The sequence below is a fragment of the Lepidochelys kempii genome, chromosome 6 (genome assembly GCF_965140285.1).
Source record: "Lepidochelys kempii isolate rLepKem1 chromosome 6, rLepKem1.hap1, whole genome shotgun sequence".
Lineage (NCBI taxonomy): Eukaryota > Metazoa > Chordata > Testudines > Cheloniidae > Lepidochelys > Lepidochelys kempii.
Window position 1 is genome coordinate 87,709,180 of NC_136385.1, and position 14,906 is coordinate 87,724,085.

General features: G+C 51.8%; 1 protein-coding gene across 16 annotated transcripts in view; it reads right to left on the reverse strand.

The window, feature by feature from the left end:
• The window catches only part of RALGAPA1 (Ral GTPase activating protein catalytic subunit alpha 1), a 231,499-nt gene that overhangs the window by 109,064 nt on the left and 107,529 nt on the right, over window positions 1-14,906 (reverse strand). For 15 of the 16 annotated variants that reach the window (XR_012159487.2, XM_073349047.2, XM_073349040.2 and 12 more), the window contains 3 exons: window positions 6,203-6,331; window positions 4,395-4,520; window positions 3,161-3,219 (listed from right to left, as the gene is read on the reverse strand). Coding sequence is in view for 15 of the 16 variants with exons in the window: in XM_073349047.2 (XP_073205148.1) it covers window positions 3,161-3,219; window positions 4,395-4,520; window positions 6,203-6,331 (314 nt within the window). In the remaining variant the exon portion in view is untranslated. The remainder of the gene's footprint in view (window positions 1-3,160; window positions 3,220-4,394; window positions 4,521-6,202; window positions 6,332-14,906) is intronic. The other variant, XM_073349039.2, reaches the window with a different exon arrangement.

The window sequence follows — 14,906 nt, forward strand, 5'->3', positions numbered from 1 at the left end:
AAAGCAGATGAATACACTCCTAAAGAATGCAAGGCCTCATTAGTCTTCTGAGTAAGATCTTTTTTTCCCCTGCAGTCCTGTGGGATTTTATTAGCAATTTGGAGAGGTTATCATAATTCAAATAGTCAAATGTTGCCAGTAATGCTAGCAAATTGGCTATTCTCATCTGTAGGCTTGCAAAGAAGCAATTTTTGCACTTAATTAAGTCTACTTCTTAAGTGCCTTATCTCAAGTGGTAGATTTGGAAGGACCTTGATGATTCATCTTTTCATGGACTGCTAACACTATGAGAATCTTGGAGCAGGATGTATATAAAACTGTATGAAACCTGTAGATGGTACTTGATATTGTTGCTGTAAATGCTTGCAAGTTGAAGCTAGAGAGGCCAGTTTCTGCCAGAGCAATTTCACAAGGTGCCTTCATTAGCAGGCATCACTAGACGACCTGGCATGGTTGTATCCAAGATGTCACAGAGCTTGTATGACTTCCCTTTGACAACTTCTACTAGGATCTCTAGCACATCTGCCATTCTGCTGAGAAATGCCCAAAAAGATGCTTTGCCCTCTGGCTATGAAGAAGGCATTAACAAAACTATAGCCATATGAGGAGATGGCAAGGTTATGTGAGCTAGAATAATGAGATCATCATTTTAACTTCTTCAGAGCCTTAGTCTAGATGTTCAGCAGAAGCATCTGGTTCTTGAATAGTTAAAAGTGCTATTCTTTGTGACAATAGAAGTGGAGATATAGGTCTGGAACATGTTGCAAATGCTGACCAACTGGCACACTGAAAGCCTTATCGAGCCCAATAGGGCCAAGGGTTCTGTAAAGCATAGGGACCAGGGGACCATGGTGGAAGATACCAAGAAATAGGGTTCATGTGAACTTCAGAAAAAGGGTAATGATAATGAGACCTAGACTCCCTATCAGAGATGTATGTATTTAATTCCCAGGGAATGAGAGGGAGAGGGCTCTCCACCATCATCAGAAGCTGAGAAGGAGAAGCAGCACTCCTTCTTTAGTAGTGGAGACATTGTGACAGAGATGCAAGACAGACCCTCTATGCAACTTCTGGCTGGTACTGCAGGTGTGCTCTGTACCAGGGTCTAATAAGCAGTTAGTACCACTATGGGGTACCTTAGTGAATGCTAATAGTGAGACCACTATCAAAGAGACAGATTACTCTCTAGGTACCATGTAAGTCCTCAGTACCAAAAACTCTGGTACCAAAGGTATGTGAACAGACTGCGTTGGTACAGGGATAGTGAGTACTATGCGCTTTGGTGTGGGCAATTTCTTATGCACTGAAGAGATTGGTACTAAGGATTGGTGACAAGAGTCTGCATGTGTTGCAGAAGGACCCTTTCTGGGCTTTGCATTACTCTTCTCCAAGGGTAAATGTGGAGTTTTACACTTTTTAGGGTTAGAATCTTCCTTTCCTCCCCTGCTAGGACAGCTATTATCAGCTGAAAAGGAAGATCCTTAGGCTATGTTTACACTATAGCCTATGCTGGCATAACTTCTGCTGCTCAGGGGTGAGAGTATCCCCCCTTCTCCCGAGTGACATAAGTTACACCGACATAAGCGCTTGGTGCGCAGCACTATGTTGGTGGGAGAGCTTCTCCTGCTGACATAGCTTCTGCCATTCATGGAGGTGGTTTTATTAGGCCGATGGAAGAGCTCTCTCTTGCTAGCACAGAGCTTCTTCACCTGATGTGCTGCAGCAGCACAGCTACATATGGACAGTTGCACCGCTGTAGGCATGCCCTTAGTTACTTGCACATCAAAGCAGTGCGCTGATGAGATGATGGGAGTATTTTTAAAAGATAATTGCTCTAGGTTTTCAGCCTTCGTTGCTCCTGGATCTGAGGAGGGATGCATTGATCTTTCCATAAACCCATTGGTGAGTGTGGCTCCCTAGCTTTTTGTGTTCTTTTTGAGAAGGACTTACAAATTGAGTACCTATCAACAATATGCCCTTCTCCCAAATACATTTAGCATCTGGTGTTCTTATCATTGAGGGGCATTATTCACATGAAGGACAGTTCTTAAACCCCAGACACTTCTACTCTGATACAGCAGAGGCAGGATAAACTAAAGGAATGAATTAAAAAGCAACACTGCACTAAACTATTCACTAAATCGGGGTGGGCAAACTTTTTGGCCTGAGGGCCGCATCTGGGTATGGAAATTGTATGGTGGGCCATGACTGCCTGGTGGGGGAGGGGGGCTCTATAAGGAATGTTACTGAGGTGGGGAGAGGGGGGACTCATGGAGTGTGGCGGGGGGTAGGGGAAGAAAATGCTCTACAAGGGCAGTATCAGGGACTCCTAGGGGCCCTGCCAGGAGCGACACCAAGGCGGCCGTACCAGGCACCGCCATGGAACACTAGCTGGGACGGTTGCGGTCCCTGGGTGGTTTTGAGGTTGTTGAGGGTGGGGCCGTAGGAGACTGGGAAGGGATTGGGTGCGCTGCTGCATGGGGCGGGACTGCCACGTAGTGGCGGGGTTACGATCCTGGAAAAAGCGTGGTGAAGTCACGCCTACGCAGCATGGCTATGCATGCCAGAAGATGATACTCATCAAGGGAATTGAGAGTCAGGGAGCGCCGAGTGGAGCGGGGCAAGTCCCTGACCCCGCTCTCTGGCAGGAGCTTGAGGCCCAGATAAAAACGTCTGATAGGACAGAAGCGGTCTGTGGGCCTTAGTTTGCCCACCCCTGCACTAAACTAACAACTACCTAACAATCACTACCTAGAGCTATTTACAAACTATTAGGAGGCTGTCCGGTGAGCAAGAGTTCAAACACTGCAAAGTTCAGTGAGGGCTCAGATATTACAAAGTTCTGACCCAAAGCCACAGGGTGTGAGAAAGAATTGAGGAGCGGTTGGGGTCATCCTGCCCTTTATGTCCTTGGACAGAGGCATGAGGGCTCTCAGGGTACAGACGCAGTCCCCAACAGATACTGCTGGCAAAAGTGTGCAGGGTGCACGTGCACCGTTAGTGGACTATATAGACAAGCACTAAAAGGAGAACATACCTACTTGAATATACTGTAATTATACAAGAACTATGGGGTACCTTAGTGAATGCTAATAGTTATTATTATAGAAATTATCCAATAATATGGCAGCCTTTCATCACTTGTTAGAGTATGACCTACCGTGCAGGGCCCGACGGCTCCTCTCTTGCAGAACTTAATACAGTTTTGATTGTGAGTTCCTAAAACAGAAGATGAAAATGTTCAAACTCAGTTGCCAGAAATGTCTCCACAAAAATCTTTAGAAAAAAAATAACGGCCCTGCTATAAAATACACGGGCTTATTCTTTTTTTTCTGTTGCACGAATAAGTCAACAATCCATTGTAATAAGAGCAAAAGCAAAACTGTGATTGTGGTCAATGCGTACAATTAAATGTGCACACTTCATTGTAGCAAATGGTTTAGGGTACAGATGGCAACGACCTTGTATAACGCTATACAAGCTTACTAGAAATCCATCAAAATGCACAGTGCCATCTAGAGTCAAATGCACAGCACTTTCTGAGGACTTGATGTGTCTGAAGGAATCAGCCTTGGTAATTATTCATTGCTGTGGGTAAAATGTGCAGCAAGTTTTTTTTCCTAAAGCTTCTAACAACCTGCCCCAGAATACATTCCACGACCCCCAGTTTAAGAACCTCAGAAGTACACAGATCATAGAATCATAGAATATCAGGGTTGGAAGGGACCCCAGAAGGTCATCTAGTCCAACCCCCTGCTCGAAGCAGGACCAATTCCCAGTTAAATCATCCCAGCCAGGGCTTTGTCAAGCCTGACCTTAAAAACCTCTAAGGAAGGAGATTCTACCACCTCCCTAGGTGATCCTAGGAGATCCATGACCCAGACTGCCTTCAGCTATGCTAAACTGTCACAGAGCCAAAACTTCATGTGCTGGAGTCTCCCTGATTTTATGTATTGTGGCCACCATGAAGGTGCACATAGGGGCTTTTGGCAGCCCCTAAGAAAATAAACTGCAAGTGGAATAAATAGTGCATCTAGAAACTTCAAGTCTTTTTCTTCTCTTTCTGAGCTGTTTAAAGCTGAGAAACTTTTCAAGTGATCACAATGACCAAGCATCAAAATGGTCAAAATAATGCATATTTACTTTTAGGAACATATGCAGAGACTTTTGATGGTTTTTGTTGATCAACAATAATTTCAAAATAACTACATGTTTAGAAGTTTAAAGCCTATTTTGACAAATTTTATGGACGTAAATCTTGTTTTCTACACACAAAGATCTAAAAAGAATATTAGAATGTCTAAATATTAGTAAAAATTACCTGGAACACTATACTACTAAAAAAAGACAGCTTGGTAGCTGCAATACCATACACATATTCTCAATATTCCCACCTTAACATCTGTGAAATGAGACACAACTATGCCAGGAGTGTTTGGGTGTAGAGCTGGCAATTCACAATATAAGTTGGGAAAGCAGACCAGAGATCCCAACAGAACTTGTGCTTCTACTCTTGGTGCCTATGGATGGGGAAAAACAAAAATATTTACTCATGTTGCACTAAGAATGTGAAATATACAGCTACTTTACCTAAGGTTGAATTTTTGTTAAGTTTATCCTGGTGACAATATGGAGGCCAGAGAGAAACTCAAGCAGTTTGTATTTATCACAAAAAGTACAGCTGTGTGATATACACTAAGACTGTTTAAATAAGCTGCTGTGTTGAAACGGATAAGTCAAATTTCCATTACCACGTACTGGCTCTACATCCCGTATTACCACAAGAGAGAATAATTTAAATAGCCTTCGTGATGAAACACTGTTTCTATATATTTTTCTTACAAACACAAAATAGAAAGTTTAAAAGGATAAATAATGCCTCTGCCAATCAAGCTGATCAGAAATAATGGAAAGGTATAAACATTTAAAAGTACAAACGCAAAAGCTAGCAATTTTAAGAGCCACCAGCCCCATTCTTGGAAGTCACTGTACAGCAACAACATTGAAAAATTTCAAGTATAACCCACTTTTAAGAAGAAAACACTGTAAAAATGAAAACATAATCCACCGTGTAATTTAAATTAATCCAATTTAAAACATTGAAAGAATTAGTAAATTGTCTGCACTGGAAGCAGAAATGCTTCTCCCAATACAAACTAACAATTATGTAAATAACTGTACATGGCAGTCATTATAATTTTAAAAGGTGAAGGTTTGAGCTTTTAGTAATTGGGTAACCATAGCAAACTCCACAGAGATTATACTGGATGGTCCAAAAACTAAGCTGACATCATCTCAACCAATATACAGGGGAAATTATTTACCTTCAGTAGTTGTTTTCTAAGCTTTTTGCCAAGTATTTTGCCAAGAACCCCATTCTTGAGGCAAGAGGTCTCCAACATACACCACCAACAGAGCTCTGAATATTTCAAGATTTTGAAGAGAGCCAACCTTGCTCAGTTAAAAATTAAATATCTCAGGGTGTATACAGAGCAAGATGACACCGACTCATGGTGAGCATTAATTGAAGGTTGTAGTATTATATGAACATCCCTGGCTAAAAGGTATTTAATTGCTTCTGTGGATCATGGAGTGTTTTGTATAATTACAATGTAATATCTATGGTATACAATGCACTTCTCCTAAAATGGAGGATTATCAACACAAACGCCAACTGCAACATTTTTACTTCTTAGTAGTCCCAAAGGATACATTGCAACATCAGTACAAAACCTACTACATTTAAATTGCCATGTATAGGATAAGCAGCTATGGACCAATAAAAAGCTTTCCTTCCCCTTAAAAGTTTGTTAATGTCACGTCTTCTAGAAATTAAAACAAAACAAAACAAAACCAAACCTCTGGATATGCATGTGGGTGAGGACAGATGAAATAAACTCTTAACTAAGAGACCACACATAAAGGTGTTATCTCATAATTGTTCCTGAAATTCTGAGGCTAAACAGACATCAGGAATAAACAGCAAATTTTTGCATTCTTTATATTATACCTGCTATATAGGATTTTTATAATGTCATGTATTAATGAACTGCTTGGTGATTTCAATAATAAAGCATTAAGTTCTCTCTTTGGGACAGGTCAATACACACTAGCTGAAGAACAATGTTGCATAGTATTCTTTCTATTAAACTTCTCATGATTACATATAATCACAAAAGAGAATGAACTGATGAACACTTACATTGAGAAAAGAGGAAGAAGCCACTCTACCAGCTGCAATAATGAAATCCATAATAAGCATGGTAGCACCAGGCAAACCAAGTGAAAAGAACTGAGGAGAGCAGTGCTTGATGATTGTATTAACAATATCCTTGGAGAGGAGAAGGGAAAGTATATCACATTCATTAGATAAACAAAAAAGCACACTGACAATGGTAATTATGCTCACTACTGAGCAAAATCTGCATAATTTAAAAATTTACTAATCAACTGTAGAGTTCAACAGGTTGCTTATAACCATTCATTACACTTTCTACTGAGGTACTTATAATCAACTATAGCAAGTACTGCTTATGACTGTAACATGCTTATAATACCTATTAAGCATTTATTAATCCATTATAAATTATTTGTAAATGGAATCTTAATATAAAGAATGACATATTAAAGTGTCTTGAAATGATTTTGTTTGCAGCTGTACATGACATGCTATATTAAGTGAATGCAGATTTAGTGAACCCATGAAATATATCATTAATAAAGATTTTAAATTTCTAAGTGTGACAAAGTTCCTCCTCTGCCTTGGTGGGTCCTGCGCTTATTGGCGGATTTGCTCACCTCAGAGGTTCACGGCACCCCTCAGTTTGGCCACTTTCGTGGCTCAAATCTGCCGTTCGCTCAGTTAGCCTCATCACTGGCCAGCATGGGGAAAGGAAGAACAATCCCCGAAGTCTCTGCTGATTCACCTAGTGGATCGGGGAACAGGCCAGAGACCTTCCCCTCTGGTGGAACTCACAGTCCAGTTCAACTCCTCCAGTATCAAGTGGGAGTTGGAGGGTTGGGGGGGGAACCCAGGCCCGCCCTCTACTCTGGGTTCCAGCCCAGGGCCCTGTGGATTGTAGCTGTCTACAGTGGCTCCTGTAACAGCTGTGTGACAGCTACAACTCCCTGGGCTACTTCCCCATGGCCTCCTCCTAACACCTTCTTTATTCTCACCACAGGACCTTCCTCCTGATGTTTGATAATGCTTGTACTTCTCAGTGTTCCCGTAGTACGCCTTCTCACTCTCAGCTTCTAGTGCCCCTTGCTCCTAGCTCCTCATACACAGGCCGCAAACTGAAGTGTGCTCCTTTTTAAACCCAGGTGCCCTGATTAGCCTGCCTTAATTGATTCTAGCAGCTTCTTGATTGGCTGCAGGTGTTCTAATCAGCCTGTCTACCTTAATTGTTTCCAGAAAGTTCCTGATTGTTCTGGACCCTTCCCTGTCACCTTACCCAGGAAAAAGGGACCTACTTCACCTGGGGCTAATATATCTGCCTTCTATCACTCTCCTGGAGCCATCTGGCCTGGAGCGAGAGGGAGGGCGAGGGGTGCTGTTCCTGCTGCTAGGCTCTGGGCTCTCCCTTCTGCTGTTGCTGCTCTAGCTGCTCCCCTGGCTGGGCCAGATGTCACGCCCGCTTCTCTGCCACCTGTTTGCTGGCTGGCTGCTGGACCCCCCCACCCTCAGGTGCTGCTACTGCCCCAACTGCAGCCCCTTGGGCGGGGGGGAGCCTGCTGGTCCGCTCCCCAGAGGAGGGGAGTGAGGGACCCCAGCCCCAGCCGTTGCTGCCGTGGACACCACCACCATCACCACCTGAGAGGGGTCCTTTCTGCCTGCCTGGACCACCACCTGGAGTTCCTGGAGCTGCTGCTGCGGAGTTTGCTGCCTGGAGCTGCTGAAGCCCCGAGGAGGAGAAGAAGAGGACCATCTACCAGTGGAGGAGCACCTAGAGACTTCGCAGACCACCGTGGAGGGGGCCTTTTGAACTGAATAACTTTCAAACTGTGCTCTGACTGTGTTTGTGGGGACACAGGGGGTGTGGTGTGGAGCTGCCCCCCGATCCGTGTCCCCTCCCCAACTCCCACCACTACCACCACCGTTGACCCCTCCACCACCTTCCCTGGCTGTTTACCATCTGCCTCAGCTCCTGCCTCTGGACTCAGCTGCTTGCTTGGCTTGCCATGCAATGATTCCACCATTTGGGCCAGAAGCAGCAGCCAGCCTAAACAGACTCTTTGTGCAAGCGCACGTGGGCACACATGCCTCCCCCGGACTGCCCACCTCACAGCTTTGCCCTTTGCTACCTGCCCCATTTGCCCTTTGCAGCCTTTTGCTCCCCCTTTTGCCCCAGCCCCCCTTTTTAGCTTCAGTTTGCTTGTCTGCCCACCCATTTCCCTCTGCAATCTTTGTTTTGTTTGCCCCGCCCCAGCCTCTGAAGCTAGCCCCTTGGTTTTCCTGTCCTACCTCCAGCCCGCTTAGCCTCTTGCTCCGTGCGCCCATGCCCCCTCCCATGCGCTTGTGCCACTCCACATTTTAGTTTAGTCCCTCTTCACTGCACCCTCAATGCTGTTGTATCCCCCCTCCTCTAGTGCAGCTAGAGGAGCTGGAATCCCAACTTATGTCGGTAACTGACCCCTAGTCCCTTTTTCCCCTCCCATCCAGCCCACCCCTTTTGGCACCTTCCTCCCCTGCCTGCAGCCTCACAGGACAAAGTGGTCAACCTGCTTCCTCCTTCCGGTGTCTCCTCTTCCGGTGTCTCCTCTTCCCTCCCTGCTCATGATGGCGAGGAATGAGACAGGTGGGGCCCCTCCAGAAAACCCCACTGCCCCCCCACCTGCCGCCCCATTGCCCCCCCCGAGCCTCTACCTCCGCTGCCACAGCCGAACCACCTGCTACTGCCCCCGCTGGGGCACCAGCAGCGGTGGACACCGGGATGACCTCCGCTACTGCCACGTCCCTCACCCCCTCCGACCTTGGGGAAGCCCCCCAGCTGGCAGCAAGGGCCAGGGTAAAAAGAAGGGTAAAGGCCCTACAAAAAAGACCAAGCCCTCCATGGCAAGGGCTGCCCCCACTGCCGCAGCCCCACCGCCGGCCGCAGCGTCCCTCCCCGCTGTTCCCTCCACCAGCTTGGTGGGTGCCCCTCCTCCGGCTCCCAGGGCGTACGCCCAGCTGGCGGCAGCCCCCCTGCTTGCCGCTACATCATCTTTCCCGCCCACCGCCTCTTCTACCATCTATAGCGGCTGGGGCCCCTTCCTGACCTTGACCAGGAAGCATGGCGTCCGTTGCCTCCTGGTGCCCGCCTCGGCCCAAGTAGAGACCTATGTGTGGGTGTTGGCGAGGTTGGCGCGTGAGGGAGAGGCGCTCAAGAGGTCATTCCTGGTTCCCTACCAGGGGGCCTGTTACCGGGTGCACTACTCCATGAGGGAGGCCCGGTGCTACCTCTGCCGGGCGATGGGGCACATCTGGAGGGACTGCCCCTTGGCCCGGCAAGGAGGCGCATCCGGGACCCCTGAGCCCCGGCAGGGCGCCGGCCCCATCATTGCCAGCGCCCCTGGCTGCCTGGTGCCTGAAGCCACCCCTCCTCCTTCCCAGTCCACCACTGCTCCTGCTCGGGCCCAAGGGGCACCTCCCCCACTATGCCCAGACGAGCAGGAGAGTCCCGCCTCCACTGCACGCAATCTGGCAGGGCCTGTGGAGGAGGATGCGGCAGGGACAACGCCAGGCATGGGAGAGGGCACGCCCAAGGGGGAATCTTCCCTCCCTCGTGCTGCCCCACTGTTACCCCCCTGAGTCCCTGACCTGACCCCTGAGAGCCAGCCCCCAGATGATGCCATGGAGGACTGGGCCTTAGTACAGGGGAAGTGGGGCAAGCGGAAAGCTCAAGCTCTGCTCCTTCCATCTGATGCGGAGGCCCCCCGGAAGACCAGGATGCGTGGCACTGATGCCGAGCCTTCCGCTTTGCCCATGGGTGTGTTTCATCCACCAGTGCCAGCTGGGGAAGACGTGGCAGCACCGGAAGGTAGTATCTCCCCTCCACGGGAGTCCCTCCCCTCCAGGGAGCCCATCCTGCCCTGATACCCTCTGAAGCCCCTGTGAGCCCTGAGGCGACCGTCACTTCGGGTGCCAGCGGGGACAAACCCGGGGTGGTGGAAAGCGATCTCCTCTCCATATATGAGGAGACCGAGGCCCTGGGTCTGACCCCAGTCGCCCAGGGGGAGGACGACACTTTGCCAGCGGGCCTCGATCTGGGCGACCTCACTCTAGCCCCCCTCTCCCCATGCTTCCTCCCCCTAACAGAGGGTCCCACCTCTGAGGAGCCCCTGTACTCCTCCATCAACCCAGCCACAGAAGGCACCCCGCTGATGGCCACCAAGCCTGTTGAGGCGACAGCCAGTGGCACGCGACCGGGACCCAAGCCACCAGGGGCACCCCTCGTTGGTGTGGAGCAATCAACCTCCTTCCCAGGCGGGGGCTCTACAGAAGACAGTCCACCTCCTGATGCCGTGGCTGCCAAACCCACCAAAAAGCCTGAGCCCGGCATCGCTGAGAGCCCCCTTCCCACCCCCCCCAACCCTTAAGCCTGACCGAAAAGTGCCACCGCCCAGTTGCTCGGCTTCTGAAGCTCAGAATCTCGCCTCTGCCCCATCCCGTCCCGGACTGCAGCCCTGCCCCTGATGCCGACCCCGTCCCTATCTCCTCCACCTCCCGTGATGTTACTGCCACCCCTAGGGCTGTCTCCTTCCCATTTGCGGTAAATGACCCCCAGGGAGTGGTCTTTGTGTTTCCCTGTCCCGACCCACTAGGGGCTGCTATCTTCCCTCCGCTGCCCCCTACTGCCCCAGAGTTCGAGGCGGGCCGCTTGGTGCCAACCCATCGGGCGCCACGTTGGTGATCCGCACCTTGCCTGACCATCTCGGTGGGCCACGGGGCCGTGCCAGGGGCCTGGTCCGGGGATAACCAGGAGTCAGTAATCCCACCCCCCCATGCGCTGCGAGAAGAGCTGCAGGAGTTTTTAGAAGATGTCCGTGACTCCCACAACAAGGTACAGCTTGCTCTCCAGCAATGGGGGGACTTTCATCAGATCCTCTGGGCCGCGAGGGCCCTTATGGGGGAGGGTAAAAGGACCGAGAAGCAGGCCGCCGCGGCCTACCAGCAGGTCCACAGCTTCCAGGACTCGTTGCTCACCTACGGGGTAGGTCACGGTTTGCTGCATGGCCCAGTGGGGGCCGCGAGCGTCCCTGCCAGCGAGGATCCCCCCCAGCCCTCCTCATGGCACCATTGGTCATCGTAACACTGAACACCCGGGGCTGTAGGATGGGTCTCCGCAGGTCCCAAGTGCTCTGCTTCCTTTGGGAGGGGGGATACTCTGTGGTTTTCCTGCAGGAAACCCATACGGATCCGGCTGCAGAAGACAGTTGGCGGCTGGACTAGGGGGACAGGGTCTACTTCAGTCCTACGAACCGTGAGATGGCTAGAGTGGCAACCCTGTTCTCCCCCGACCTCCGGCCCGAGGTGCTGGGGGTCACCGAGGCTGTGCCGGGCCGCCTGCTGCACCTGCGGGTCCGTATGGAGGGGCTTGTGGTCAACCTCGTTAACGTCTATATCCCGACATCGAGCCTGGAGCGGCTGCAATTCTATCAGCAGGTGTCCGCCTTCCTCGGCGCCCTGGAGCCTCATGAGTGCCTGGTCCTGGGCGGGGACTTCAACACCACCCTCGAGGAGCGGGACCGCTCACGGACCGAGCAGTGCCCGGCCGCCACGGACGTCCTCCGGGAGATAGTGGAACATCACTCCCTGGTGGACATCTGGCTCGACCACCACCCAGATGACATTTCCACGTTCACCTTTGTCCGGGTGGAGGCCCATCGGTCGCGCCACTCCCAACTGGACCGCATTTATTTATCACGCTTCCACCTTTCATGAGCACACTCCTCCAGCATCCAGCTGGCTCCATTCTCTGACCATTGTTTAGCCACCATGACGGCCTTCCTCTGCACGGAGAGGCCAGGGACGGCCTATTGGCATTTCAACAACAGCTTGTTGGAGGATGTGGGCTTTGTGACGTCCTTCCGGGAGTTCTGGCTGGCCTGGCGAGGGCAGCGGCGTACCTTTCCCTCAGCGCGGTGGTAGTGGGACCTGGGGAAGGTGCGCGCCCGGCTTTTCTGCCACGACTATACCTGGAGCGCCAGCCAATGGAGGGATGCGGCGATAGAGCAGTTGGAAAGGGAGGTCTTAGAGCTGGAGAGGCATCTGGCCGCCAGCCCTGAGGATCTGCCCCTCTGCGAAGCATGCCGGGAGAAGCGGGAGGAGCTCCGGACCCTCAAAGATCATCGGGACCGGAGCGCCTTTGTTCGATCCCACATCTGTCTCCTTCAGGAGATGGATCGCAGCTCCTGCTTCTTCTATGCCCCGGAGAAGAGGAGGGGGACCAAGAAACACATCACCTGCCTTCTGGCAGAAGACAGCACCCCCATCACGGATCTGGTGGAGACGTGCAGGAGGGCGAGAGCCTTCTACGCAAGCCTTTTCTCCCCAGATCCGACCGATCCTAACGCTTTCAGAGTGCTCTGTGAGGAGCTCCCTAAGGTCAGTGCGGGCGACTGAGACTGGCTAGAGCTGCCTCTCACTCTGGCCGAGTTCTCGGAAGCCCTCCATCGCATGCCCACCAATAAATCTCCGGGCATGGACAGGCTGATCGTGGAGTTCTACCACGTGTTCTGGGACGTCCTCGGCCCAGACCTAGTCACCGTCTGGGCCGAGTCTTTGCAGAGCAGGGTCCTCCCTCTTTCGTGCAGGGGAGCCATGCTCGCCTTATTGCCAAAGAAAGGGGACCTCCGCGATTTACGAAATTGGCATCCCGTCTTGCTCCTCAGCACGGACTACAAAGTTGCGGCAAAAGCAATCTCGCTCTGGCTAGGGTCCGTGCTGGCGGACGTGGTCCACCCAGACCAGACCTACACTGTCCCGGGCCGCAGCATCTTTGACAACCTATATCTGGTCCGGGACCTTTTGGAACTTGGGTGTAGGGAGGGTCTGTCGTTCGCCCTCCTGTCCTTGGATCAGGAGAAGGCATTTGACAGGGTGAACCACGGGTATCTCCTGAGCACTCTGCAAGCATTTGGCTTCCGATCCCAGTTTGCGGGTTTTCTCTGGGTGCTGTACGCCTCCACAGAGAGAGCGTGTGGTCAGGCTCAACTGGACCCTGACCGAACCGGTCAGCTTCAGGCAAGGAGTACGGCAGGGGTGCCCCCTCTTGGGCCAGCTGTATGCTCTGGCGATCGAGCCCTTCCTCTGTCTCATCCGCAGGAGGTTGACAGGGTTGGTGCTGCGGGAGCCAGAGCTGCGGCTGGTCCTGTCGGTGTATGCCAATGATGTGCTCCTCGTGGTCCAGGACCCGGGCGACTTGGCGCGGGTGGAGGCTTGCAAGGCTATCTATTCGGCAGCCTCCTCCGCCCGGGTCAACTTGGTCAAGAGCTCTGGCCTGGTGGTTGGGGACGGCTGGCAGGCGAGCTCCCTCCCACCCGCGCTTCAGGCCATCCAGTGGAGCGCAGGTCTGCTGCTCTATCTCGGCGTTTACCTTTCTGTGACACATCCCTCTCCGCTGGAGAACTGGCACGATTTAGAGGGCAGGGTGATAGACCGGCTCCGGAAATGGACAGAACTATTCCGGCGCCTCTCTCTTCGAGGGAGAGAGCTGGTTTTAAATCAACTAGTCCTGTCCATGCTCTGGTACCGGCTCAACACACTGGTACCAGCTCCGGGTTTCCTGGCCAACCTCCGGACATCGATTCTGGAGTTCTTTTGGTCAAGACTGCACTGGGTCCCTGCAGGAGTTCTCCATCTACTGCTGGAGGAGGGAGGGCAAGGCCTGAAGTGTCTGCACACTCAGGTCCATGTCTTCCGCCTCCAGGCCCTGCAGAGGCTCCTTTATGGTGCAGGTAGTCCGGCGTGGAGCATACTGGCGCATGCCTTCCTGCACTGCTTCCGAGGACTCCGATGCAACTGGCAGCTCCTTTATCTCCATCCAAGAGGTCTTCTGCGAGAACTCTCCGGTCTGCCGGTCTTCTACCAGGACCTCCTCCGGACCTGGAAACTGCTTTCAACGACCAGGTCCGTGGTGCCCACTGAGGGGGCAGATCTCCTCGCGGAGCCCCTGCTACACAACCCCAGCTCCGTGTGCAGGTGGCGGAGTCCCCCTTGGTGCGCCAGAGGTTGGTCCTGGCAGAAGTCACAAGAGTCGGAGAACTCCTGGACTACGAACGGGGAGACTGGCTAGATCCCCTGACGCTCGCTCAGCGCATGGGGCTCTCCAGACCTCCTACTCCCCGGAGCGTACTTCAGGAGGTGAGGGCTGCTTTGCCGCCCACTGCTCGGGTTTACCTCGACCGGGTCCTGCACGATAGCACGCCCTGCCCACCCTCCACCGCAGGCCCACTGGAGCTTTCCATCGGGCCCCTGCCCCGTGGACTCAACCGACCCCCCCGCCCCTTCACCATGAACTGGCTGCACTAGCTGCAGCTGGTCTGCTTCCAGACCGCGCCAAGGAAACATCTATACACGCTCGTGCTCCATATGCTTCACGTCCTCATCCTCACGTCCCACACCGATACAAAATGGCGGGACCTCCTGCCACCTCTGAAGGGCAAGGAGCCCCAGTGGGCCAGCCTATATTCCACCTTGGTCCCAAGGCCCGCCGGGGATACCAGTTGGCAGCTCCTTCATGGAGCCGTGAGCACGGGCGTGTACTTGGTGTGGTTCACCCCTATTCCAGACACCTGCCCCTTTTGCGGTGTGAGGGAAACCCTGGCACACACATATTTGGAGTGTGCCAGGCTACAGCCCCTATTCCGGCTCCTCACGAATATTTTATTATGTTTCTGGTTGCACTTTTCCCCTCACCTTATTT